The 26,365-nt window shown below is 52.8% G+C and overlaps 10 protein-coding genes across 10 annotated transcripts; 2 read left to right on the top strand and 8 right to left on the bottom strand.

Moving 5' to 3' along the window:
• Positions 1-38: 38 nt before the first annotated feature.
• Positions 39-1,252, bottom strand: N7462_000092 (syntaxin; the record flags this gene model as incomplete). Its single annotated transcript, XM_057071818.1, has 3 exons — positions 39-326; positions 424-1,173; positions 1,247-1,252. 3 exons carry the CDS (start codon positions 1,250-1,252, stop codon positions 39-41), a joined length of 1,044 nt encoding a protein of 347 aa, XP_056938348.1.
• Positions 1,253-4,150: 2,898 nt separating this feature from the next.
• N7462_000091 (peptide MFS transporter) lies at positions 4,151-6,112 on the bottom strand (the record flags this gene model as incomplete). Its single annotated transcript, XM_057071817.1, has 3 exons — positions 4,151-5,532; positions 5,639-5,979; positions 6,072-6,112. The coding sequence occupies 3 exons, from the start codon at positions 6,110-6,112 to the stop codon at positions 4,151-4,153; spliced, it is 1,764 nt and encodes a 587-aa protein (XP_056938347.1).
• A 3,763-nt stretch (positions 6,113-9,875) lies between these two features.
• N7462_000090 (DJ-1/PfpI family protein) lies at positions 9,876-10,619 on the bottom strand (the record flags this gene model as incomplete). The annotated part of the gene is made up of 1 exon (XM_057071816.1): positions 9,876-10,619. The coding sequence occupies one exon, from the start codon at positions 10,617-10,619 to the stop codon at positions 9,876-9,878; it is 744 nt and encodes a 247-aa protein (XP_056938346.1).
• Positions 10,620-11,146: 527 nt separating this feature from the next.
• On the bottom strand, positions 11,147-12,853 carry xanG (cytochrome P450 monooxygenase xanG; the record flags this gene model as incomplete). The annotated part of the gene is made up of 3 exons (XM_057071815.1): positions 11,147-11,230; positions 11,329-12,174; positions 12,251-12,853. 3 exons carry the CDS (start codon positions 12,851-12,853, stop codon positions 11,147-11,149), a joined length of 1,533 nt encoding a protein of 510 aa, XP_056938345.1.
• A 1,378-nt stretch (positions 12,854-14,231) lies between these two features.
• On the bottom strand, positions 14,232-15,117 carry N7462_000088 (eukaryotic translation initiation factor 4E; the record flags this gene model as incomplete). Its single annotated transcript, XM_057071814.1, has 3 exons — positions 14,232-14,699; positions 14,809-14,880; positions 14,944-15,117. The coding sequence occupies 3 exons, from the start codon at positions 15,115-15,117 to the stop codon at positions 14,232-14,234; spliced, it is 714 nt and encodes a 237-aa protein (XP_056938344.1).
• Positions 15,118-15,960: 843 nt separating this feature from the next.
• On the bottom strand, positions 15,961-16,877 carry N7462_000087 (Mpv17/PMP22 family protein; the record flags this gene model as incomplete). Its single annotated transcript, XM_057071813.1, has 5 exons — positions 15,961-16,004; positions 16,117-16,422; positions 16,506-16,611; positions 16,703-16,757; positions 16,867-16,877. 5 exons carry the CDS (start codon positions 16,875-16,877, stop codon positions 15,961-15,963), a joined length of 522 nt encoding a protein of 173 aa, XP_056938343.1.
• A 416-nt stretch (positions 16,878-17,293) lies between these two features.
• N7462_000086 (40S ribosomal protein uS5) lies at positions 17,294-18,466 on the top strand (the record flags this gene model as incomplete). The annotated part of the gene is made up of 3 exons (XM_057071812.1): positions 17,294-17,560; positions 17,826-18,083; positions 18,209-18,466. 3 exons carry the CDS (start codon positions 17,294-17,296, stop codon positions 18,464-18,466), a joined length of 783 nt encoding a protein of 260 aa, XP_056938342.1.
• Positions 18,467-19,386: 920 nt separating this feature from the next.
• Positions 19,387-20,946, top strand: N7462_000085 (uncharacterized protein; the record flags this gene model as incomplete). Its single annotated transcript, XM_057071811.1, has 3 exons — positions 19,387-19,492; positions 19,621-20,402; positions 20,461-20,946. 3 exons carry the CDS (start codon positions 19,387-19,389, stop codon positions 20,944-20,946), a joined length of 1,374 nt encoding a protein of 457 aa, XP_056938341.1.
• Positions 20,947-21,490: 544 nt separating this feature from the next.
• Positions 21,491-22,745, bottom strand: N7462_000084 (opsin family protein; the record flags this gene model as incomplete). Its single annotated transcript, XM_057071810.1, has 5 exons — positions 21,491-21,575; positions 21,699-21,833; positions 21,902-22,389; positions 22,476-22,542; positions 22,606-22,745. 5 exons carry the CDS (start codon positions 22,743-22,745, stop codon positions 21,491-21,493), a joined length of 915 nt encoding a protein of 304 aa, XP_056938340.1.
• Positions 22,746-23,164: 419 nt separating this feature from the next.
• On the bottom strand, positions 23,165-26,299 carry N7462_000083 (isoleucine--tRNA ligase ISM1; the record flags this gene model as incomplete). The annotated part of the gene is made up of 1 exon (XM_057071809.1): positions 23,165-26,299. One exon carries the CDS (start codon positions 26,297-26,299, stop codon positions 23,165-23,167), a length of 3,135 nt encoding a protein of 1,044 aa, XP_056938339.1.
• Between the last annotated feature and the right edge of the window lie 66 nt (positions 26,300-26,365).

Raw genomic sequence — 26,365 nt, 5'->3', positions numbered from 1 at the left:
CCGGTGGGATTGCAGAACGCATAGGGGGAGCGAATAGACTACTTACTGACGATAATCAATGCATACCACTTCCAGCGACGAGCGTTGCGGGCGCTGGTGATAGCACTGTCCAGCTTGGTATTGGCCTGCTGGACATTGCGGTGGGTCTCCTCAGCACCCTGGCTGATCTGAGTGACCGCGGGCTCTTGCTGGGTAATCAACTCGTTGACATCACGGAACATGTTGGCAAGCTCGGTCATGTCCTGCTCGATCTTGCGGATGGCGGCGGAACGCGCCATGGTAGCCTGGCGGGCATCGTTGGCCTGGCGTGAACGGGTACCGGGAGTCTAGAAATTCGGAATCAGTGGGCTGTCGCGCATACAGATAGTGGCCGATGGGCAGATGTAACTAGAATGAACAAGGGCATTAGGGCATGATACATACCATGAAAGCCTGCTCTTGGCCTTGAATGACCAGCTCAACCCCACGCTCCACCTCATCCGGGGTGGCCTCGGGGTTCGCAATCTGGTAACGCCGGCGCACCTGCTCGGCCAGGCGCTTCTGGAAATCGGACTGGGTCGCCTGATAGAGTCGGATCTCTTCCTTCAGGTCCTGGCCAACCTTGGTGACCTGTCCCTGGCAGCGGCTGTCGCCGGAGCCCGGAGTCTCCTTGATGCGCTTGTACTGGTCGCGCAGGTAGCGGAGCGCAGTGTTCATCTCGTCCTCAACATAGTCCAAGTTCTGACGCGAGATCGCGTCTTCCTTGCCGGTGTTCGATTCAATCAGGGTGTTCTGCGCGGCCTTGAGTTGGGTCTCCCGCTTCTGAGCGAGCTCGCTGATGCCCTCCTTCAATTCGCGACACTTCTGGAGAATTGCGGTTGGGCCGCCGGACTGGCCCATGTTGGACATTTCTATAGTGATTGTGGTGTCAGTTGTCGATGGCTTTTTCGCGTCCCGGAAGCAAGCGCCGTCGAGATAGTTGGGGCTCCCCCCCGAGACCCGGGTTGGTTCTTGAAACTTACCATAACCACCATTGCCTTGCTCCATGGCACCGGCCTGGCCATAGCCACCTCCGTATCCATAGCTAGGCGGCGTGTTGGACGGCTGCTGCTGTGCCGCATAGGGGTTCTGCTGGCTGCCATACGGGTTGTATTGGCCGTAGCCCCCTTGGTTATCATCCCCCAAGTTCTGGTACTGGGAAAGGGGCGGGTCAGTCGGTCACGTTGGGAAGACGAGGGTTACGGTATTCCAGCTAGGGGCGACTCACACTCATGATGGCGAATGGGTTATGGAGAATCGAGTTAGGAGGAGCAAGGTGAGAGTGAGGGAGAAGGGGAGATGAAGGAGGGAAGGGTGAGACGGGACAAGTGGAGAGTTGTGGCGGCAGAAGCACTGGCGGTGGACGTGCACGTTACCGTTCGACAGTGGCTGGGTTTGATTGGACTTGGACGTGCAGCACCAACGGCGGCGACCAGTGATAGTCAGGGGGAATGTCACTTTCTGCATTTCGGAACGATGCACGAATGGTTTATAATTGCGATTTTTCCAACGTCTACATGAAATTGAGACAGAGCAGTGCCTGAATCTCTATACAGTATAGTGATCTTGGTGAGAAGCCTGGGAGCTTTCTAAGCGCCGTTCCTACACAGCCTTCGCTGTTGCTGGGTTTGAGACTAGCTAGTGGGGCCCGGTCTGGAATTGACCATTCACCGGTGCGTGTGGTCGATAGGAGGGACTCATGTTGCTATTTCTGAGACGCCGATCAGCCTTCTTCTTTTTCCTGCTTGGTTTTCTCTCGGTGGATCGGATTCTTCTTGCGGCAGGGGAAAGGGTTTCCACACACATCGGGTACTGGGTACTTGGAACGGTCGCCATGACAGCTGGTGCTTCCCACCGGTGCAGTTGACCCACTAGGTATCGAGTACTTTGGTTCGCCGGTCACTCACGCCGGAAAAGTGGCAATGTTCAAGTCTGTACGTCATGATTGCCGTGGATGGGAGTAAGCTGAAAGGACCAGAAAGTGTTGCCAAATAATTGAATAGATCCAAAAACTTGAGACGAATACGATAGTCGCAGAAAACACAGTATTTCTGAAATTCACGAGATTATGAGCCATGACTATGATGGTACCTTGGTTCTAGACTAACTGATTATGCTTCTGCCAGTCAAATAATCGCTCTTCTATTTACTCCTTCTGTTACAGTTACTCTCTTTTATCACTACCTATGCCCAATTCAACCACACCTGTTTGAAGGCAAGGTGCGGTGAGGGAGGAAGTAAAACATTCCTGCACCGAACTGTACTGATCGCAGAGATCGACCCCAAACTATGTTGCATAACAATTACATACAATAAAGACCTAGTCTCCAAGGGTCTTCGAGGTCACTGCAGGGACCAGCCTATAATAATACGCGGATTCCCAATGCAGCATCCTCCTTCATACTTGGTGGCATCTAAGTAGTTGATCCGAACAGAGCCCACCCGAAGGTTCCTCTCTTTTGCAAAGAAGTTTGTACACATTCCACGTCACTAGGGCTTGATATATCCTTTGAAATCTTGGTGGAGATATAGTGCTGCGCACACTACACGTAGATTAGATATCTGTAAGTGATTTCCATATTTTCACCGTTTTCTTTAGACGCGTTGTGTTTATTCGCGGCTAAATATTCATATCAACTTTGTAGCTCTCTCCCTCTCTTGGATCTGTAAGGAAATTAATTTGCCCTCTCTATTTGAAGGGCAGGATTCAAAGTTTCCTTTTATTTTGCTTATAAATTTGATCCGAACCAGCGATTTGGAAGGATGATTCTGTGACGTGATGAGGAATCATGAAATAAGAGTCCTTCTTTCATCCGTCATTATTCATCATTCACCAGAAAGAGAATAATTCTATATTTTCATTCAGGATCTTTCATGGTTTCTTAGATTCAGCTATTGGTTAGTCTGTAGTTCAAACTCTGTCTTTCGACTTGGTTACGGTTCTAATTCGTCTTTAAATTGAATCCTGGCCTAATCATCAGCACACCATTCCTCTGTCCTCTGTCGAGTAATTGCCTGATAAGCTTCCACTACATCAAAACATGCCCTAATTTTGAATCTAATGGAAGTCTTATATACTCATTTTCCTAGTTCTCTCATTCTTCAGCAGTCTCCCACGTCTGTAAGTCCAGCCTCCTATGGTGCATGCCAGGCAGAATTTGCAATTGTAGGTATGGCCTGCTATTCAGCAGCAAGTTTGACCGGGAAGTTACCATGGGGGCGAGAATAACAGCTTCCATAATCACTTGCAACGAAAGCTTTCGGCACTTGCCAAGCAATCTATTCTAGGTTGTTACTCACATCAACAACATAGGAGCTAAGGCAACCAGGAGAATACCATTGCAACAAGACTCAAAGTCATAATGGGAAAATATCAGGGGTTAATGTTCTAGGACATAGACACTTTCTAGGAATCGCGTCGGTACAGTACTGCTGCAGTTTTCCGGTTGATTTCTTTGACTCATAATTAGTACAATATCTCTCCAATTATTTAACGATATAATCATCATAACCAAGCTTTGGGTCACTTTCTCGAGGACCAGGGTGCATTTGTTCGACGCGAACGAGGCCGATCCTTAGAGACTATCCAGGTGGGCTAGCAGAGGAATGGTATGAGTGTTTGAATTACGTGGCTGATCGATGGGAATGGAGGCGAAAGAAAAGGGGCAGCGATGAGTGTAAGATTGAGAGAACGAGACAATAATGGAGGGGAGGAGAGGTCAAAAACGTGAGATCTGGTCTTTTACGTCAAGGTGGCGCAAGTGAGAGGGTAAAAACCCCGAGGGTGAGAAGGTGCCGGCTAGATGTAGGAAATCACAATTCTTTTTCTTTATAATACAGAAGCCGGAAAGTAATCAGACAAATGCGCATAAAATGCTCTATTCGCACATGGATATTGGAGATAAACACTATATAAAATTGTATACATATATACGGGAGATTATGCAACCAGCAGTCATACGTCTCACATCAAAACATATCTGCTCAGCAGTTCAATACAGACAACCGGAAGATCCTGCTCCCATGCACGCCATAATGCAATGATGCAAGACCGGGCAAAACGCGTGAGAACGTGGAGAGTCGTCGAAAGTGGAAACTAAGAAAGAAAAATAAAACTGCAGGGCCGACAGCTCTACTGCTGGGCCTTGGAGAGGCGGCGCTCCTCTTCGCGGGGGGCCTCGGGCATGTAATCGTCTGCGTCCAGAGCGTTCATGTCGTCTTCCTGGGCGTTGAGGTGGTGGAAGATGAACCAGAAGATGATGCCGCACAGGAAAGAGGCACAGGCCAGACCAACGAACATCCACATGATGGCCGGGTCATAGGCAGCCGGGGTCAGGGCCTCGGCGAGGGCGGAGCCGAAGGCGTTGGTAAGCAGGTACATCGACTGCACGAACGACTTCATCGAGGGCGGAGCCTTGGTGTAGGCGTACTCGAGACCGGACACGGAGGCGAAAATCTCAGACAGACCAATGAACACGTATGCCGGGGTCTGGATGGCAATGTGCACGCGGTTTCCGGTGGTAGTGCCATCAACAATTGAGGCGTCACACAGGGGGTGCTCGTAGCAGGGTCCGGCAGAATAGATTAGGTGCTGCACGATGGCAGCGTACATCATGGCTAGAGAGGCGACGACGAAACCCAGGGAGATACGGGTGATGGGGCGGAAAGGAATCTTCAGGCGACGCATGGCCGGGTAAATCAGGGTCTCAAGCACGGGGATGAACACGATAATCGAGATCGGATCGAAGTTCTGCATCAGGTCATTGGGGATGCCGTGACCCTGCATCTGGCCGGCCTGGGTGACGAAGTTGCTGGAGAACTGGCCGTACACAACCCAGTAAATGGGGTAGAAAGCGAACACACGGCAGGCAACCAGGGCACGCTTGAGCTCATCAATGAAGTGGTCGTCCCAGGGCAAGGCGACCTCGTTGCCGTGCTCACGTTGGTAGCTGGGCTTAGCGGCATCCATGTTGCGGTTGCGAATCATCATGAAGATCGCCTTGAACGCGTCGGTGATAATGGAGCCCTGAGGAGGACGGACAACATAGAACTTGCGACCCACCACCAGCACCAGGGTACCAACAAAGAACATGCAGAGACAGAGCAGGTAGGCCGACCAGTAACCGATGTACTTCTCCATGTACGGAGTCGCGAGACCGGAGAGCGAACCGACGTTGATACAGCCGTAGAAGATCATGTAGATGCGCTGAATGGTCAGCGCGGGGTCGATGATCACCCGCTCACCCTTCTTGGTGGTGTTAACGGCCATCTTCTTGCGCTTGTACTGGTCGGCAATCAGAGGGGCGACGTTCGACTTAATACCACCGGTGCCGAGACCGACGACCAAGACAGCGACAATGAAGCCACCCAGACCGGCTCCGTGGGACAGAGCGGTCGGGATCGAAGTGCAAACCAGAATCAAGAGACCAACGAGATAGACAGCACAGAAGAGCACGATCGTCTTGTACTTGCCGAGGTACTGATCGGCGACGATGGCACCAATGATAGGAGTAACTGTAGACGTAGCAAGTCAGCCATTGCCCTCTTTATTTTCATCTTCTGTCATATTCTAACGAGAGAATTTGGATAGGATGAAAGTCATGGAGTGGTGAAAACGTACCATAGCACCAGAACTGGAAGAAGGTGGTCAGACCGGTAGCACCCTGGTGACCCATGCCCAGAGCACCACGGCCCTGGCTACCATCCAAAGGACGCTGGACGTAGTTCTGGAAGATACCAGACATGCCGTAGTAGGTGAAACGCTCGCACAACTCGACCATGGCAACCAACCAGGCCGAAACGGGCAGGTTCTCAGCGACATGGCGCAAAGAGCGCTTCTCATCATCGCTAGGCTCCTCGCCGTCGGGAGTGACAGGGTTCTCCTTGTCCATATCCAGGGCACCCTTTTCGTCCACAACGATCTGCTGGACGGGAGCTTCGTTTTCGTTATAGGAAGGAGGCCTGCGGAATTATGAGTCAGTCGCGTTGTCCCCACCAGTGAAAAGTGAATAGAAGAGCGGGGAGGGGGGAGAAGTAGAATGGATTAAACATACTGAGCAACCTCAACCTCCATCTCACGATCCGCAGTCGACATGGCTGAGACGAGTTCTGGAGATAACTTTCTCTTCCGGGAGGGTACAAAGACGAAGGAAAAGAAAGGAGAGGAAAATGCGACGGCAGCTGGTATACTATATAGTCAATTTTTATTACCCAACACCCGAGGTCGCGGTGGGGAATTTTCTCGGTCAGTTCTTATCGGCGCGTGAACCGAAAGGCGAAAAAAAAAATAGTCCCAGACGACCCAGACGCCTTCTTCGGACAGAGACTGGGGATGGGTGGAGGAAACGTGCTCCGGTCCCACTTAGAAGGCGATATGGCAGCGCGAACAACCATTGTTCGCAGCACAAGGCCAACCGTGGATGCGATCGGCGTTATCTAGCAGCTAAGAGCGAATGAGCATGCTGCGATGGCCGGGGCGCGCAGATGTAACCCCAGAGCGGCACCCGGACGGAAGCGAAAATGTTGCGCGATGCGCTGTAGCAGAAATTGGCATGGTTGACAAGCACCAGGGGCCAAGACCCGCGCCAGGAAGTGGACGCGATCTCCGATCAATCAGGGAGCAGCATCAGGCATTTTGGGTGGTCCGGGGATTCTGGAAAACAAAAGCATCGGCTCGGTTGCCTCCACTCCTTATCTCGCGGGCGAATCACATTGGCGGTGGCAGTCGGAGAATGCCGGTCCATGTTGAAATTTTCCATTCTCGGTCAACTTCTGCCGCCGCGCATGCCGGACTGCTGAGACCGGCCTTGCCACGAGGAAAACGGAGCTTCTGGATCTTGGGATCATGGATCATGGATCATGAGATTTGTGCGGTCTCTGAGGGTCTCGCTGGCGCCCGCCCGGAGTCCCCTCTCCGGACTCCGCTGGAGGGGGCGGGAGCTGCGCGGCGACGACTCGGGATTTGATTTTTACGCCGTTGGGAGGCGCACCCAGCGTGCGCGGTAGGATCAATTGATGGAGAAGCGAGAGGGAAGGGAGGAGGGGGCCAAGGCGTGTCGCTGAGCCCGGGTGGGTATCATCTGTGTCGCGTGCTGTATACATGATTTCGCATCATACAGTTGTACATCGAGTCCAATCAGTACTTCCCCATTATGCTGCGCGCTGGCTGGTTGACGGTTGGTCCCAGCAAAGCCCAACCGTGTCAGAATCGACGTCCGCGGGCCGCGACCGAGGTCCAAGTCAACTCAATTCGACTCGGACTAGAGACCCATTCCCAGTCCATTCAATTTCCGCCGTGAGATAGCACCCGCTTGGGCCGTTCGGGCGAGGCGAAAGAGGGGGCCGGTTTTTCTCCGGGGAACAACCGCATTCGGAATTCCACGAATAATAAACAGCATCAGACAGTGGCTGTTCGAGACACTGGCTGCAGTCATGATCCTTTGTGCTCCCATGATTTCCAATTCCTTCGTGCCTATTCGCATCCTCCAGAGCACCGGGAGGTCTCGCATCTCGTCCTCCGTCCTCCATGACTTCGTAATCCATTGGTCTTCTGCGTAGATTGCGGCTGATCGACCACAGGGTTAATCCCGGTTTGGTTGCGTGACCCGCCACCTGTACTGCAACGTTGGAGCCATCTGTTTCCCCGCGTCCAGGGCTTATCAAGGGAAGGTCCCAAACGACGAATCAACGATGAATGGTTTGAGTTTGGGACGATATGTCTCACTCTTGGGTGCGCATTAACTGAATGTTACCCCGGAGTCCGCTAGATTGTCTCATGTGGTCTCCGGGGAAGGGAAAACAGAGGGAAAGTAGAGCAGTCCAGTCGCAGGCGTTCCACTGAGCCGCGCGGCGCATCAGGGAAAGATAGCCCCGAAAATCTCCTACACAAGCCGGTAATAGCCAGCCGATATCATGGAGGATGGTTCATGTTGATGGATGCTGGAGCGTCGCCAGCCTCGCGACCTGGCGACCTAGCGACCTGGCGAGCGGGTGGTTCGCTTTGATTGGGGAAGCAAGGACGAGATGCCAAACTGACCCATTCAGTGCATGATTCCGGGGTAATTTCTCTCTCGTAAAAGCGTGGCCGGGAGGTGGTGGGCGGCGATGGGACGGTGGAGTCTGGCGCTGGCTCGCCCGATGCCAAGACGCTGGCAGCGATAAGGAGGTTTCTGGCTGTCGAGAATATTGGTCATCGCGTGGAGTCTGTGTATAAGGCCGTTGAAGCGAGCAGAACGAGAATCATACAAAAATCAAAAGGGGTGGCCCTTTCAAGGTGGTTGCAACAGGGAAGAAGGAAGATCTAAGAACCAGATCGCGCCCGATGGGGGCCCGCGTGGAATAAATGCAGCTCCCAAGAGACCAAGAATCCCCCAGAGCCCCGAGAAAGGCATGGCACACGCCTTATCGCTCCGACTTCGCTCGCCACGCCTGGTCCACCAACGAGAAAGACGCTTCTCGTGCGGCCATCACGGACGGTCCCCGTTGGGGCGTAGTCTCTCGCGAAGGGCGCGCGCCTCCTCCCCCAACCTTCACCAATCCCGGGTCGTCCAAGTCCTTGGCTTGCATGGCGCGGGCTGGCTCGAGGGAGTTATCTCCTCCTCGTCAGCAAGCAAGCGAAGCCCCATTCGAGTTGTGAAAGACGCACGGAGGATGGGAAATGGCGTACTCGTGTGCTTCGTGTGCTACGGAAGATTCGGAGTCCACATCTGAGAAACAAATAGCCGGCACACGCGGCCATATTGGGACATCGGATAAGCATGGAATTAAGCTTGCATCTCGTTTGAGGCTTGGCAGGGATGATCAAAGCTGATTTAGACGAAGGAGCAATCCAACTGGGCGATGCAAGAAGCAAGCTTGGTATCAGACCTTTCCGGTGCAATTCACTTGACCATGTTTTGCGAAAGAAACGAGCATCTACTTGCGGTGTCTCTACTTAGGAGTACTAACTGAATAGTCACCGAGATAACGAAGCAGGGTGTCTTTCTGTCCCCCTACGAATGTGCTCCGAGTCGGATATAAATGCCCGAATGATACAAGCTTGCTCCGTTGAGGCCGGCGGAACTCCCCGATGGAAAGCTGGAAACGCTTGAAGAGAAGAAGGAATAGGCCGCCACTGGTGTTATTTCGACCAGCAGAAGTTGCCTGTCCTATAGTGATGATTCCGAAGTCGCTGGCGCAGATTCTTGACATCCGGTGAAATATGATATTGCGACATCTTCGTCCAGTCAGGAACCGGACGGTGGATCTTCGGATAGGTTTCGGCGCGCATTTGTTCGTTCCTGAACCAGTCAAACGCCCGAGATTACGCTTCATGGACACGGACCATCAATCAACAGGCGCTTTGCAAGGCATGCCAAGGCATACTGAACTCTCATTTCAACATGGTGAACAATAAGAATGATTCATCGTCTAGACTTGTTTGTACTGCAGCTCTTTGAAGGGATGTATAGCGAGAAGCAGGTTGAGAGACAGATCAAGCTCGTTCGAGTTGATTGATCTCCGGAACCCGTGGTTAAGTACTAATCCGGTCCTCTTGTTCTCGGGACTTGCTGCAGAGTACGGAATATGAGACCAGCAGGAGATACAAGAAGGACGAAGCACCCTGGTCACGCCTTCTATTATTACACTCCATACCGAAGGCCTACTAATCATTCTCGAATCTGTTTCCTCCAGAGAATTCTCGATTGATCCCTCCGATATTCCCAGCTGCCTTTGTGCATGCGCTTCCCCTCCAAAAAAAAAAACGACTCGTCTGGGCTAGATTGGGATTCTTACATGGATTGTACTCATAATATACGCAATCGGTCACCGAGGGTTCTATTGCCTTATGATTGATGTATGTATGAAGTATTATCCTGTCAATCCAATGCCACTTGAAACCGTGGCGGCCATGCTCCATCTTCCGGCTCCTTCCATCCATATTCCATGACCCGCGAGATAAATGACGCCGTCTCTGCCGTCGTCAACCGACACACGATGTAGAAAGTTGCGTCCAGCCCCGAACTGATGCCTCCCGACGTAATCACCTGTACCTTGGTTCCTGCCACACAACCTCCGTCCACAAACCGCCGGCGCACAATCCGGGGCGGAGAATCCCCGCGCGTATGATTGACTCCGGCACAGATGTCCCGAAGAGTGTCAAGGGCATGATGATGCGTGGTCACGGTCAGCCCCGAGAGTACCCCGGCGGCACCTAGCAGGATGGCCCCCGTGCAGACAGAAAAGAGGATTCTCGGCCGTTCGGCCGGGGCCTGAATGGCCGCGAATGCCCGAATCAGGTCGAGTTCGGGGGCGCCGCTCTCGAGCAGAGGCTGGAGGATCGGAAGAGCAGCGCCGGGGACAACAAGCATATCGAATTCAGTGATCCGAGGCCGGATCTCCTCCAGCAGGAAATCAACCTCGACCTGGAGTGAGCTGGCCGCCACTACGGACGCACCGGAAGCCACAGTCTTAATCTCGAAGGTTTGACTCGATAGCGCTGGGCTCTGGCTGTGCGAGACATGAGAAAGGACCTCGACCGGGCCGGTGACGTCGAGCATGTCGACTCCCTGGAAGAGCAGAAGTGCTACTTGGTAGGACTTTGTCGTTGCCGTGTCGGACATCGTACATACTTCTCGGCCTGATCCACGTCTAGCTTCCGGGAGTAAAGGGTGCGAATGATCTATCGTTCTGGCATCAGCGGGACTTCGGCATCCGAGACTCAGTAGATGCCAGAAGGCTTTATAGTTAGGGTAGGAAAACCAACTCTATCTGCTTGGGACGTCATCGTAGGGCTCTGTGTTACCGTTTTCTTGGCCATATTCACCGACCAAGGAAGTCAAAGTAGTGGCAATCGAACCAGGGGCTACCGGTGTGCTTTTGAGTTGAGTGATTGGAAGCCAATGAGGCAAGCAAGCAAGGCGATAAGGTGATTTGCATTTGAATCTATCAACATGCAAGGTATTCAAGTCCCCAAACCCTCCGGCGCCGTGACATCGCACCGGTCACGGGATCCCCCGAAACCCCAACATGCGTACTTCCCAATCAGCTCTTCTGCAGGAAAGTAACCATCCAAGAGAGATCAAGACAAACCCTATACTTCTCCTCTCAAGACACCACCCCCATCCCCCCCAATTGATAAGCTCACAGCTCAAGCCTTGCAATTTTTCTCCACCACCTCCTCATGCCTCGGCTGTACAATGGCGCGAAGACCCAAGGGAGCCATAATCCCGCCCTGTCCCAAACAAATAAGAAAAGATATTAGCCGATCAGCTTTGCTAAGAATCGCAGACACCACCACGCCACCTCTGGCTTCAGTCAGGACACACTCACGGAAGTCAATTTCAGCTGATACGCCGGGTCCACCGCCCACTCGATGCGACGCAGCATTTCGAAAAGCAAGATCTTCATCTGAAGCATTGCAAACCCCTGCCCCAGGCACTTGCGCGAATGCGCATTGAACGCAATGAAATGGCACTGCGTCGTCTTGCTTCGCACCGCACTCTGAATGCTTTTCACGTCGCAGCCCCAGCGCTCTGGGATAAGCTCGCGTGCGTCTGCGCCCCAGACGGCCGTGTCAGTGTGCACGCCGAACGCGTTCCAGCCCACCCACGTGCGGTTGGGAATTTGCACCTCGCCGCCAAGTACAACTGGCTTTGTCGTGACGCGGTTGATAAGCTGCGACACGGGTGGATAGAGGCGGAGTATCTCAAGAATCACAGCTTGCAGGTACGGCATGGAATTGACCAGGTCAGTCGTTGGGTCTTCAATCCCCGTCGCCAGGATCTCGGCCCGCAGCTTCTCTCGGACAGTGTCGTTCTCGCTGAGCACCCAGAAAATCGAATTGAGAAGCTGCTGTGCGTTCTCGTGTGCCGTGAGAAAGGTGACTTTGAGGTTCGCGCGGTACTGTTCCTCCGTGATCCGGCCCTCTTTCAAAGCACGGTCTAGGTAGTCGACGACTTGCTCGCCATCGGAGCTGCTTTGTTCCTGGGATCTCCTGCGCACGGTTGCCACGAGGAGGTCACCAAACTCTTGCATGATATTGAATGCCACTGTCCGCGAGCGGAAAATGTACGGATATCGGTCCAGGTCTGGGAAATTGAAGAAGAGCGGTTTGAATAGCGTTTGCTTGATGATCGTCTGGAGCTGCTCAAGCCGCTGTCCCGGTCGTTCTAAGGCCTGGGCCGGCATTGTCTTGTCAGTATATCATTTGCCGGGAAAGAATTGGAGGAGCGGAAGAGCAAGCTTCAAATACCTCAAGATCGACGTTCATAAAGCTGATCCCCATGCAGCTGAGCGCCCATCGTTGGATAATTGGATTCACCAGGATGCCCCGATCAATCCCAAGTCTCGTCTGCTCTTCCAGCAGAATATCCACGAACTTGCGTGATTTCTCCAGCAGGGGTTTCGAATCTGTTATGCGCCGCTGCAGGCCCGGCTTCATGATAGACGTATACAATCGCCACTGCTCGCCGTGTGAATTGATAATATTGTCCCCTACCAACGCCGCGATCACACTCCAGGGAATCTTTTTCTGGCTCCCGGCCTTGGCGTATACATCTTCGTGACGAAACATATCCACCAAGAACTGCGGTCTGGTGGCCAGCACATTCCATCGCCCGGCAAACCAGATCCTCACTGCCCCGTATTTCTCCAGTGGCTCGCGAAGCCAACGGTCGTAGATATCGTCTTGGCCCATATCACTCCAGAGCCCCAATAATGATATGTAGATTGGCACTGTTGGAATGTTCTGTGGCATATCTCCCGGGACACGTATATACCTATAAAGGAGTAGAATACCAATGCAAAGGACAGCTAAGACGCCGCGCGCCCAGATGAGTAGAGGCCAATCAATCATTCTCGGCAGCTCCGTCACTTATTGCCCTAGACTCAGAAGAGAAGAGGTAGCCCGTTGGATTTTCTTCCTTGAAGCTCCAGAATTTCTTTCTCTGAGGACTTGGAGAAAACAGATGTCGAGTACAACCTTCAAGATACTCTGGCGAGCTCGCAGTTTTGGGGATTTTCCTGCAGCTTTGGCCTTTTCCGGGCCGTCTCCGGCTGAGAGAAGCTGATCATCTTGCTGACTACAACGGCTCGCTCTTGATGAATCGAAATCCTCGGCTGCCCAGAGGTCGGGAGCACAGGCGTCGGATCTTATGGGTGATGCTGACAGGGCCTGGGATATAGTCTCTGTACGACCCGGGGCAGAAGTCCGTCCTTGACAAATTACGTCTCTACGACAGTGCTACACGGACCAAAGATGGGTGTGTCTTAGGCCGTGGTCGAATTGGATTCCACGATAGGCTGCCTGCGCTGACAGCCGTCTAGCGGGATTATATGCTTGGTAAGACAAGTCTTTCTGTCCTTTTGCTGCTTATCTAGGAGAGGTTTTGAAATGGACTTAGGGTTCTGTCTGAAGAATCATTTTTATCATGTTCTCTCTGGAGATGACCATATGAAAATATGAATGGTGAAGAGCAGCTTACGAGGAATACTTCCTTGGGCGGGTGGTCTCTAGCACTCATAGACCTGTTCTTATCATTCTATTAGAAGTACTTAACCTAGCAACGGCAGCTGTAGGTTCTTAATTTGATCTACTCTACGGATTCTTATTGTAAGGCGCATGGGTCCGGATCATTCAGATTGTTATCTCTAATGTTCAAGTTGAGCGGACTAGTATGAATATAGCGTCGATCCGGGCCGAAATATATCGTTGCTCTCCACCACTCAGGATCCCCTCTGATCTGACCTGAATTTCAATAGCCCTCATGATGAAACTATTCTAGAATCGATCGAATCGTCGAACGATATTGATATTGGATTTTATGTGTTCAAGGGAAAAAAAAGAAAATAAACCAGACATAAAACCGAAAAACGACAATGAGCATACGCGGCCATGACACTATGTCTTTATAAAATGCGTTTATGCGTTTGATAGGGTTAAGATACATGTCGCAAGCAATCAGGTCGTTACTGCAGATGTAAAAGCAGCAGGGCTAAGAGAGACTGGGAATCATCAACTTTTTCTGGGTTTCGTTCTTGATCATCCCTGCTGCAAAACACTCCGTCCTCTCCTCGTCCCCTTTTAAAAAATCCATAATCTCTTTGGGGTGTCTCTCTGGTCTCCATCATCATGGATAAGATCTCTCTCCTTTCTGGGCCTCCCACACGCCGAGCCATCCGGGGGTATAGGCGAAAGAGAATTGAAACATAAACAATCGACGAGTTCTCGTTCCTTAGACGGTGTACTTGGCCTTTGCGCGGGTGCTGCCGCTGTGTGCACTGTCGGTGTGGCCGGAGAACTCGACAACATCCGCCTCCTTAAGGCGGAGCACCTCCTTGAACCGCCGACCGATGGCCTCCAGCACATCCTTGCCCTGCGCCGGTGTACGGGCGTTCTTGTCGCCGGGGATGCTCTTGCCCACGGTGCGAGTCCACAGGCCAACTCGGTAGAATCCTTTGCGCACATTCACGACCACGCCCATGACCTCGTTATCAGCGTCGGCCTCGAGCGTCTCGCCGATGGCGGCCAGCTGTGCGTGCAGCCACAGGTCGTCGATCGGGACGGAGCGCTTGTCCTTGAATTGGTATGACCACTTGCCACCGTGCTTGTTCTGGGGATCCTCCCACTCGGGTCGTACGCCCTTCTTGAAGAGGTGATAGTCGGCCTTAAGACCGAGTTCGGAAGTCGGAGTGATATTGTTCTAAAAAGCCAAGAGGCAAAAGAAAAGCTGCGTCAGTATCGAGGACTTTTGCGGGATTAAGAAAGCCACGAAAAAGCCATGGACAAGACTTGGAATGGAGAGTTCATACGTAGATGCCCCAGAATTCTTCGACGGAGCTGAATGTGACGACTTCCTTCAGCAGATCATTCCAGTTGTCGCCCTATAGGGTAAAGCGGTTAGCATCGTCGGCATCGGCATCCTTTCAGACAGCACTTCAGCTCACCTTGCCGCTGGGAGGCTTGGTGAACCACAGCGTCCACTCGTGCATAAGAGGGTGCTTGACGTTGAAGTTCTCGGGATTGTGGAAGACAGTGACGATCTCATCGGTGGAAGCAGCGACCGCGGGGGCGGCATTCTCATCGGTCACGGCGTGACCATTCTCTGCGACGGTCGCCATAGTGGGTGATGTAGTGAAGGTGGAAGTGGGAAGTGGAAGGGAGGCGGAGGTTGAAGGCGGCGCGAAAGCGGCTCGGAGGGGAAGATTTTCGGGCCCTCGAACTTTTGCTTCCTCCAATAATCTACCAACCACAAAGTGACTGCGTGGCCACCGGATCAACCAACCCACGTCGACGAGTCTTCTACAAGATAAATTTTTCCTTTGCAGGGGCGAACTAAGATGGATCACAAAGCAGAGTGTACAGCATAATTTGCACTCATTGTTCTATATTAGACGATGAGTTGGGCATGAAAAAAGAGCTAATAGGCCTTGACCCCGTCCACAATCTGTGGGCGAAGCACATTATTCTCGCGCCTGACACCCCAAGGCTACGCAACAAACACTATGGTATTGGCACTTGATAAATACCAAGGCTGTTAAAACAGTATTTAATTTTGTAGGTAATCATACCATGCAGCTGGTACTATCATAGTATTAAAAGTATGTACTCTTTTGCACTGGGGCGCCAGGGCTAGACGCTGTCTGATTACATAAGAAACCAAGTCCGGCCCGCCAATGTTCGGCGCGATATTTCAAGTTGTTGTTCGGGATTGACAGAGCAACCAATTGAGTCGATGAGTGATGGCAATAGGATTTTATAGTGTTGCTCGAGGGCTCTGTTAGACTTTAGCTATCTCTCTTAGATTAGTAGCTAGGAAGTCAAAAATATGATCTATGGCTTTGACTCGATTCCTAGGTAGAGACTGTCTATATATTTCATCCAAGGTCCACAGCATAGTGAATCATAGAAACCATTCGCAAATTGAAAAGCCCCGAACATGCCAAATTCATTCGAATTACTCCTTACTCTTCACCACTGTTCAATAAACTGAGGAAGCAGTTCCAGCCTTTCCGACATTAGCATTATTAACTCTGTCAGCGCTAACTCCAGGAGATTTACCGCAAGGAGAAAGACAAGAAAGGAAAAATCAAAAAATTAGAAAAAATAAAAAAACTCACCTAAGCTGACCACATTGACCACCAACACTCGGAGTTCCAAAGGCACAAAAGTGAAATTGACCCCTTGGACAAACGGCCAAACCATCAGATTGGCCCTGTAGCTAGGGATCCAAGCATTCTGCAACTTCTCTAGTGGATCGGTTCCCTCCAGAATGGCCATGGACGAAAGGAAACAAGTGAGCTGGATGGGGGCAAACACAACCTGGTCGGCAGCGACTCGGGCGACGGTGGTGGCCTTGGTGCCTCTCAGGACGACGTGACGCTGGAGGATACCGTACCAGGTTGTGGCGGCGGGACCGAAGATCGCTGGAGCGAACGGACACATTGACATTAGCGACGGCACCAGGACAATAGATGCAATGACCAGACGAGTCCAATTCAGTTCTTACCTCCGCCATAGAGTGCCATGCGCCCGGTGCGAGCAAAGTCGTGCTTCTCTAGACCTTTCCGGTCGACGGCCTGCTGAGCGAGGACATCCCCACTGCCGAACAACACCTGCTCACGATTTATTAGAACGGGTAAAAAGGGACGAGGGGAGGGGGCTGAATTGGATCGAGTGTGGGGACGGGAGCTCGAGGTTTCGTACCGCGCTGGTGATGCTGGCTGTGAGGATGGGGTTCTTGGCCAATTTGCTCTGGTACCTGAATTTCGACCTGGTCAGTGATTGTTATTGTTTTTTTTTTGTTTCCCCGGGAAAAGGGGACAGGAATATTAAGCTCGTAAGTCCCGGACGGAGCCATTCCAACTCACCAGCGCAACATAGTGTGATGTGAGCTGGGTGAAAGTCAACAGGTCAGGGACGCGATCCGCATCTTTAAATTGCGGAGTCGGGGTTGCCCTGTCAGGAAGTGCATCCGCCTGGGGCGGCAAAGTCCAAACAGGATTTGGGATCGGACCTGTTTATGTCATTGGCGCTAGTCCTCGTCGCGTTAGCGCCAAGCCAAAACCGATCCTCCCCAAGGTGTGGATCGGTCAGCTGACCAGGCCTCTTCAGCTTGCAGGGCACGTGCCAAGAGATATACTAATCGGGATGTTAGGGCTCAGGGCTGGCGCTAGGGCTGCCCGCCTCGCTTAGCCCACCCGAAATTTCGGTCCAAACACGTCCATACTGATCGAACCTCCGACGACCCCATCGACCCTTTTCGACAACTTCATACCCGTCGCTCATACATCCAACATGGCTGACGCTGCTCCCCGTGGACGTGGAGGTTTCGGTTCGCGCGGCGACCGTGGTGGTGACCGTGGCCGTGGCCGTGGCCGCCGTGGCCGCCGTGGTGGTGGTAAGCAGGAGGAGAAGGAGTGGCAGCCCGTCACCAAGCTCGGCCGTCTCGTCAAGGCCGGCAAGATCACCAGCATGGAGCAGATCTACCTGCACTCCCTGCCCGTCAAGGAGTACCAGATTGTCGACTTCTTCCTTCCCAAGCTCAAGGATGAGGTTATGAAGGTACGGATTTTCTTTCGCACACACACCACGACCTTCGCAATCGTTTCGCAACCCCAATTCGATGGAAAAGAAAGGGCAAAAGGCCAAAGCTGCAGACAATACGCCACAATTGCGGAACACATCTTGCGCCAAAGAAGGAGGAGGAACAGATGCTGTATATTGCGCACTCCATGAATTGACAGGGCAAATTGGGAAAACGATTGCGATGAGCGAAAAGACTATACAGAATTGATTGACTGACTGGCTCGTTTTTCCCCGACTACAGATCAAGCCCGTCCAGAAGCAGACCCGTGCCGGTCAGCGTACCCGCTTCAAGGCCATCGTCCTCATCGGTGACTCCGAGGGCCACATCGGTCTCGGTATCAAGACCTCCAAGGAAGTCGCCACTGCCATCCGTGCCGCCATCACCATTGCCAAGCTCGCTGTTCTGCCCGTCCGCCGCGGTTACTGGGGTACCAACCTCGGTGAGCCTCACTCTTTGCCCGTCAAGCAGAGCGGCAAGTGTGGTTCCGTTTCCGTCCGTGTATGTGACTTCTCTCTTCCCCTACTGTGCAATTCCCCAGGAATATCCCACGTGTGATGTTTCTGGGGCGTTGTATTTCATGGTTAGAATGCCAGGAAAACTAATTTGAGTTCGTTTGAATTTAGCTCATTCCCGCTCCCCGCGGTACTGGCCTTGTTGCCTCCCCCGCTGTCAAGCGTCTGCTCCAGCTCGCCGGTGTCCAGGACGCCTACACCTCCTCTTCCGGTTCCACCAAGACCCTCGAGAACACCCTCAAGGCCACCTTCGTTGCCGTCGTCAACACCTACGGTTTCCTCACTCCCAACCTCTGGAAGGAGACCAAGCTCATCCGGAGCCCTCTGGAGGAGTTCGGTGATGTCCTCCGCCAGGGCAAGAAGTACTAGGTTGTTGAGCACGATGCATGATTTAGTTCCGAGTTTCTTTTGACCGCCCATTATTATTGTTATGGGGGCTGGAAGACGAAAAAGTGGCTTGCGGGTTGATTCCCCCTCGGGCTTCGGGTGTCCAATGGATGTATTTAAACACGGGATGGGATAACAAAAATAGCAAAGTCAGCCATCTACCAGCCATGGTGTTTACCCTTATGTTCTTGTGTATCTGGCGTCTGCAGTATTTACTTTCCGTAGGTGGGGCTGGAGTCTCTCTAGCTGCCGGCAATATATCGGCTTCTCACTCCATGATCGTCTGTTCTTGGGTCATATTTGAGGTGTCTATGCTGGTTTGATGTCGATGCCTGTCATGTCTTCCCCGCGGAGGCGAGGCTCTCCGGTCCCCGCACTGTTGTGTGCCATGCAGCGGAGACTTCTTGTGCACCCGTTTGCCCGGTGCGCAGGACTCTTGTACTCTTGTAATCTGTTGCTCTAGTGCTCTCATAATGATGCTCTGGCTGCGGACAAGCAAAGTGCAATGCAAGCCACCTCCCCGCGGGGATCCGTGATCAGGCAGGTGGTCCAGACAGGCTATCTCTCACAATATGCACATCTCAGCCCTGGAAACACCACCCACCACCCAACATGGCCATATCAACACATGAGCTTCTCTCCGGTTGAACAAACAACCTCGCCTTCTCTCATTCCTCATCTTCTCTCTTCTTTTTCTCTTTCTCTTCCATCTCACTTCCAAGATCCTGACTCGCAACAACCTATAGACCTCGGTCCTGCACCAGCACCCAAACAGGCAGGCAGGCCCTCCAGCTGAACCAGCTGCTCTCACACACTGGACCTGACAACTTCATCTTCTTGTTTCTGGTATTCTCTTCGCTTGTTTCTTTATCCCCGGATTCATCGCAACAGGACCATCCATCATGGAGAAGCATCCTGATTCTCACTGGAAGGCATCCTTGATGGGATGGGACTTTTGGAAGGATGCGACACAGTATGAAGAAGACCTCAGTAAAGAGACGGACAGTGGTAGGATGGCTTCCCTCAAATTCCCTGCATCAAGCGCCTTTGCTCTGATACAGTCACTTTCCTTTGGAACATCTCATCCCTACACACACAAGAGACATTGGTACCTGATTAACACTCACCTTGCCCAGCCCTTGATCTCAACCTCCACAAGCGATTTCCCTTCAATCTCGGCGTGGAAGAAACACCTACCAAAAGACGTCGTCGCCTGAGCATGCCCGATACCAAAGAACCAGCAGACATCCGGCGCAACGCTTCCCTCACCACTGGTGCCTCGCGGTTCCGCGACCTCAGCCGTCATGCACGCTCGCCTTCACCCTTAAAGATGGTTGCATCAGTCTTCCCAGTATCTGCGCAAACCTCAGCTCCAGTCACCCCCCAAACCACACGGTTTGGAATGCGCTCGCCCTCGAAACATCCCGAAATCCCGAGGAGTACCACCGTGGAGGCAGCTGAGATCTCTGCATCTCCATCTCCCTCTTCACGCCATGTCCGAATTCCCTCGTTCGATATCGCTACGCTAGCGAAGCCTCTCATAAACTTTCGTGGCGGCTCTGCGTGGGCAGATCTCCCGCGGAACAAGACCGCCTTGGGGCTGGATCTGTTCTGGCCTAGCCCTCCTGATCAGGATCGAGATCGAAATCGAGATCGGGACCAGACTAGACTGCCGTGTCTCGACATTCAGGAAATGAAGCCGCTTTGTCAATTTCGCTGCCTGCGCGCGTTGAAAATAGTCGGTATGCTCCAGTCCTACCAGACGTATATCTGGCAGACCGCATGGGTGAACCTGAACCTCGATGAATTGGAACTCGGTATGACGCTGGAACCCGAGATCACAAGCGCCGAGCACACCTCCAAGTGGCAGTTCATTCAAGAAGGCTGGGAAATGGATCAGAAGCACTCTGCCGAGCCTGTCTATCAGTAAGTTATCTCGTCTTCCTCATCCCACCACTATAAACACATGAGTCCAGGCGCTACGCCACACCCAGACGAGAAATGGACCTGCCTCCGCTAACCGGAGACATCGTAGCGGCCACCGTGGTGACGGAGAACTGCACCCGGCCATTGGCTGTGGCGAATACCTGGACAAACACTGTATCGAGAAGGCCAAAATTCGGGCCATGGCGACCGGGCGCGCCAGCAAGCGCCTCAGTATCCGGCAGCTCAGTCTGTCCGGTTTCGTGGTCGACGCCGACCCGTTTCTGCATTGGTTTGACGCCCAGAAACTCCGTAGCATCCAGTTCAAGGGCACCTGCGTGGATGCGGGCTTTTGGCTGCCCCAGGCCATGGGCCGCGTGGCGGTGCGGTCGCCGAGGGAGATCGAGGTTGAGGCTGTCCCCGTGGGTATGGTCTCACTGGACATGCAGAAGGATCTGAAGGTGATGCATATCCGGGATGGGATGGCTGTGGATGAGAGTTCATTTACGAATGCGTCCGGATCGAACGACATAGTCTAAATCTGGGAGTTGTCAAAGACGAAGATACGAGGGCAATGGAGACCAAATGGGAAATGCTTTGCCGGAAACTTTTTTCTTTTGATTGCTTGTGTACATTGATATCAGGCTTATGGATGAGCAGGGCCACCGCACGACGTTTTGAGTTTTGACACTTTCATAATGTTTAATAGAATTAATGACAAGGTATGATTAATGAGAGGCATGGAATTGACCTAAATTACAGAAGGAAAAGTAAAAGCAATGTAGACGAGAACCACAACCCCTCCACTCCAGAACTTTTAGTGACATTAGGAGGTAGGGGAGGGCACCGTCTGGCAGATTCGAACCCTAGATAGAAAGAAGATAGAGATCGTAGATTATGCATGACCCAAGCACACGAGGTTTTGGAACTGTCCCGTGTTGCGCAGTTTCAACAATCAAAGATCAGAAATTTTTTCAAGGCACAGGGTCAGGGACAGCAGCTTCGTTTCAAGCATGGTATCCAAAAGTGCGACAAATGTTTGGCCTACTCATGCTAGGACCAGAAGTAGCGCGGAGTCTGCACTTACGCACCTTCTTCGTCCTCGATGCGAATGGCGCCTTCATTGCCGACGCCCTGGGACCAGAAGCCGTCCAGGTAAAGGGTTCCACTGGGCTCAAGGTTAGCGGGTCACGGACTTGCAAATGAAAGTATCATGCAGAATGTCCGGATTTTCTAGCCGGAGGCTCTTGAACAGAGGGGAGAGGGTCGGGAGAGGATGCTAATATCTTACATGCCCGGGGTGCTATCATGCGACAGCAGAAGCCAGTAACCCAGAAGGCCTTGGGTGAAAATATCGACGATGGCCAAAATGACGGTCTCGGCATCAACGCTCGCTTTCAGAGCAAGCGCGCCTGCGGCCAGGGAACTGGCAGCCCAAAAAATTAGCATCGAAACCTTGACGTCTTTAAGCTAGAATAGACGTTTCCCACGTACATCGGGAACAGCGCGAATACAGCGAAGAACGAGCCTGACAGAGAAGTAAAGAACCGGCGTGTGGGGTCATCCTTATTCTGCACCGCACGCTGCGCATGGAAGCCACCGTGATGCAGCATCACCAAGTATGAGATACAGCTGAGCGTCAGCCATACCCAGCGCTGCGGCGTGTGGCCAGCGAACGAGCCCAGTAGGCCTGCGGCCAGCATGGCCAGGTTGGCGGCGATCGCGACAAGCATGTTGGCTCCCGGCAGGCCAGAGACGAGAGCGAAGTTAATCAGGATCAGCGGGGTGGTCAGGGCCCAGTTAACATAGCGCAGCCACAGCACCTGGCGGAAGAATTCATCGGTGGTGTTAGGGACATGCTTGTGGTGGTTGATGACGTAAATATGTTTCCAGGTAATGCCCTGGCCAGTGGCGAGGGCGAGGTAAACGAAGAAGGAAATGGTGGTGATGAGCGAGGTCAAGGTATGGAACACCCGTTTGGACTAGAGAATGGACTGATGAGCGCTGGGAATAATGATTCTCGAAGAGAAGGTCTTATAGTGGGAAGAGAAGTTTCATCTCCACATACAAGCGGGGCACGAGCACTAAGAGTGTAGAAGACCAGCGACGAGAGACCCATCAGAGCCGTGACAACCCTGGATTTCAGAAAAGTGCGATTAGAGACCTTTTCCCGAGCTCAGCGGTGTTAATGCACATACCATAGCGTGCGCTTGCCGGTGTCATGGAGCTCCTGGAATACGGGCGCGCCCGGGATGACCGTGGGAATGGGTGCCACCGAGGTGGTCGAGGGATTAGACATGGTGAAAGCGGCAAGGTGAGAGGAGTCCGGTACAATCATAAGGGATATTCAGCGAGAAGGATGAGGAATAAAGAAAGCAAAGTGGCAGAGTAGCGGAGAGCAAATCGATGCTGCTGAAGTTCAAAAAGGTAGCAAAGCAGGATTTGGGCGGGAGCTTCATTCCGGGGTTCAACGCTGTCGTCATCGCCACTGGTGACGAAGATCCAGCGAAACAACGGGTCCGGGGATGTTTCGAGGATGCCTGTAGGCAACACAACAGATTGGCGGGCCTGGAACCACGAATGGAGCCGCCGGAAATCATGCAGATGATCGGCAGGAGTGGGTACAGCTAGTAAATGTGGAGGTGGGTTGGGTCTATAGTACATGCACGCCGAACTGCAGCGTGGTAGATATCGTACAAGAAGAAGCAAACATGAAAACATTTTGACAGGGAGAGAGACAAGGCCAATTCTTCATGGCTATGAAGAGTTCACCGTGGAATCCAGCTCGCGCACTACGGAATCACACCGTTCGCAGATCTCCTCGGTCGCCTCGGGTGTGGGGACCGCGTATCGCCAGCATCGAGCACATTTAGAGGCATGTGGGGAGTAAATATACACGCGGCCCTTGGAGCCATCTGGCAATTCACACTCATCCTCATACTGCCAGGTAGCTTCGGCGATCTCCGCCGGAACCGGGACGGTGGGGTCAGCTAGAGTGACAGACGATACTACGAACAGGTCGGGCAGCTCGGATAGGTACTGGTGAAAGACCGTCTGGGTGGTGCGGTCAGGCAAAACCAGATGCACAAATGATTGCAGGGACGAGCCAAGTTGCTTCTTCCCACGAGCCTGCTCCTGCAGGTTCTTGATGACCGAATGGACAGCTACCACCTCTTGGTAGCTCGTGTCCAAGGCGGGATCCTGCCATTCCGGAGCAGGAGTGGATGTGATACGCTGCAAGGGGTGCTCACTCTGCGATCGAATGGGCGCCGGGGTATGCTCCCACGTTTCCTCCACCAAGAGGGGAGTAATCGGTCCGAGCACTTCCTGGAGGTGATGATAGATGTGGAACAAGGTGGTCTGGGCGGCCCGTCGGCTGGTACTATTCTCGCCCAGTGTGTAAAGCCGGTCCTTGATGGCCTCCATATAAAACGCGGAGAACTCCAAATTGGCCCATCGATTCATAGTGTTGACAGCCTTGTAGAACTCAAAGTGATCGCAGGCCTTCCGTGAGGAGAGCACCATATCGGAGAGGTGCTTCAGGGCAATTCGATCGACCTGCTGCAGCTGCGCGTACGGCACAATGCATTCGGGGTGGAAATCAGCCAAGGCACCGAGGAGAAGTTTGAAGGTAACCCGGAACTTATGCAGGCTGGTGTGAACGGTTTGAAGGACTTGCTTGCCAATAACCACGTCCCGGGTGTAGTCGCTGCTGGCCGCCCACAACCGGAGGGCATCGGGTCCCAGGGCATCGTAAGTGGGCTCCGAGTTCTCCGCCTGTTTCTTTCCCTTGCCCTTCCGCGGTTTCAGCGGGGGCAGTAGGGTGCCGTCCATGATGGTCTGCGGGGGAATGGTGTTGCCAATAGACTTGCTCATTTTACGTCCATCTTCGTCCAGTGTAAATCCATGAGTGATAAGATTCCGGAAGGGTGCACGAGGTGTCTCGTTGGACCCTGAGGAAAGCTGATGGGCAATATAGGTCAGGAGCCCGGATTGAAACCAACCCCGATGCTGGTCAGTCCCTTCTAGATATACATCCGCGGGATGATTGCGTCCGCCGAGAGGGACGTCAATCTCGGCCCAGCTGGTGCCGCTGTCGAACCAAACATCCATCGTGTCAGTGCCACGGCGATAGCCCACAGGGTCATCTCGAAGAGATGGGGGAACCCAGGCCAGGTCATCAACACTATCAGTCCACCAGGCATCAATACCACGCTCTTTGATAGTGTCCATGATATGTGACACACTGTCCTTGGTCAGAACAGCTTCTCCAGTGGTCCGGTGATAAATCGCAGGAATAGGGACACCCCAAGCGCGCTGGCGGGAAATACACCATTCACTGCGGTTCTTCACAAAGTTTTCTAATCGGTGTTTTCCAGTTTCCGGGACAAATTGAACATCTTCCAAAGCCTTGAGAGCGTGGCTGCGAATATCAGCAACATCTGCAAACCACTGCTCAGTGGCTCGAATGATTATGGGAAGCTTAGAACGCCAATCGTAAGGATACTTGTGCTCATATTGGTGCTGGGCAAGTAAATGGCCGCGAGATTTGATGTAGTCCAAGACCGCAATGTTGCCTTCGCCCAGAACAGGCTTTCCAGCAAGACGTGTAGGGTCGAGGGGCATTGCTTTCGCAGTAAATCGGCCCTCGTCGTCAACAGGTGCAAAAACCGGAATGCCACGAGACAAACAAGCCTCGTAGTCATCCATACCATGACCGGGTGCACAGTGAACCAAACCAGATCCCGAGTCCGCTGTAACAAAGTCGGCTGAAATAATGGGCTGCGACTCAGCCTCGGCGCCCTTGAAAAGAGGACGATAGGTGGTCTTCTCAGCAAGCTCGGACCCAAGAATCGATGGAACGATGATTGAAAGGTCCTCTTTCAACACGCTTTCGAGGTATTCAAATCGAGATTGCGCCACCAGTAGATAACCATGTTGCTCGGACTGGACAATGGCATACTCCAATGATTCACTGACCGCAATGGCAGCATTGGCCGGGAGTGTCCAAGGCGTCGTGGTCCAGATTACCGCGCTCACGCCATTTGAGTTGAGAAGGGGGTCTTCAGTCAGATGTGATGGAATCTTGACGAGAGGAAATTTGACCAAAGCCGCAGTGGAAATGTGGTCGTCCTTGTATTCCAGCTCCGCCTCTGCAAGTGCAGTGCCGGTTGACGGCGACCAATAGACTGGTTTGAACTTGCGGTAGATGAGACCATGATCGACCATCTCACGGAAGATTCCCAGTTGCCGGTTCTCAAACTCTCGGTCCATCGTTTTCCAATGGTTATCCCAATCCGCCATGACCCCGAAGCCGCGGAAGCCTTTCATCTGCTCCTTCACTGTCTGTCTGGCGAGCTGCCGAGCCGACTTGCGGATCACTGCCGGGCTGACCGAGTCGTGCGCAACTCCAAGCTCCCGCAGGCCTTGGAGCGCCTTGAGCTCGATTGGCAAGCCATGACAATCCCACCCAGGCACATAGCGCACCTGTTTACCCCGACCCAATTGTACCCGATTGATAATGTCTTTTAAGATTTTGTTAAGGGCATGTCCGATATGCAATTCGCCGTTCGCGTAGGGCGGGCCATCATGGAGGACAAAGGGTTTCTCGGCGGGTCGTTCGCGACGCTGCCAGGCGTAGAGCTCATCGGTGCATCGCTTTAGGTATTTTTTCAGGTCGGCCGGCGCCACTCGCGGAGGGAACGTCGACTTGGGAAGCTTGAGGGTCGACGTCCAGGATCGAGGAAGCGACCGTGGCGGTTTCTGCATCCTCCCAGCATCTCCTCTTGAAAGGGTTGAAGGTGTGGAGATGCGGATCGCGAAGTTCGATCGAAAAGGCCCGAAGACAGAGAAATTACCGAATGGAACGAAAGTTACACCCACAACACGCATATTTGATGTGAAATAATGGTATTCTAAAAACAAAAAGTGATACATGCACCAATATTTATTCTGTGC

The sequence above is a fragment of the Penicillium macrosclerotiorum genome, assembly GCF_028827735.1.
Source record: "Penicillium macrosclerotiorum strain IBT 26536 chromosome Unknown utg000001l_segment0_segment0, whole genome shotgun sequence".
Classification (NCBI taxonomy): domain Eukaryota; kingdom Fungi; phylum Ascomycota; class Eurotiomycetes; order Eurotiales; family Aspergillaceae; genus Penicillium; species Penicillium macrosclerotiorum.
Note: the sequence above shows the minus strand (reverse complement) of the source record. Positions and strands in the feature narration are given on the sequence as shown.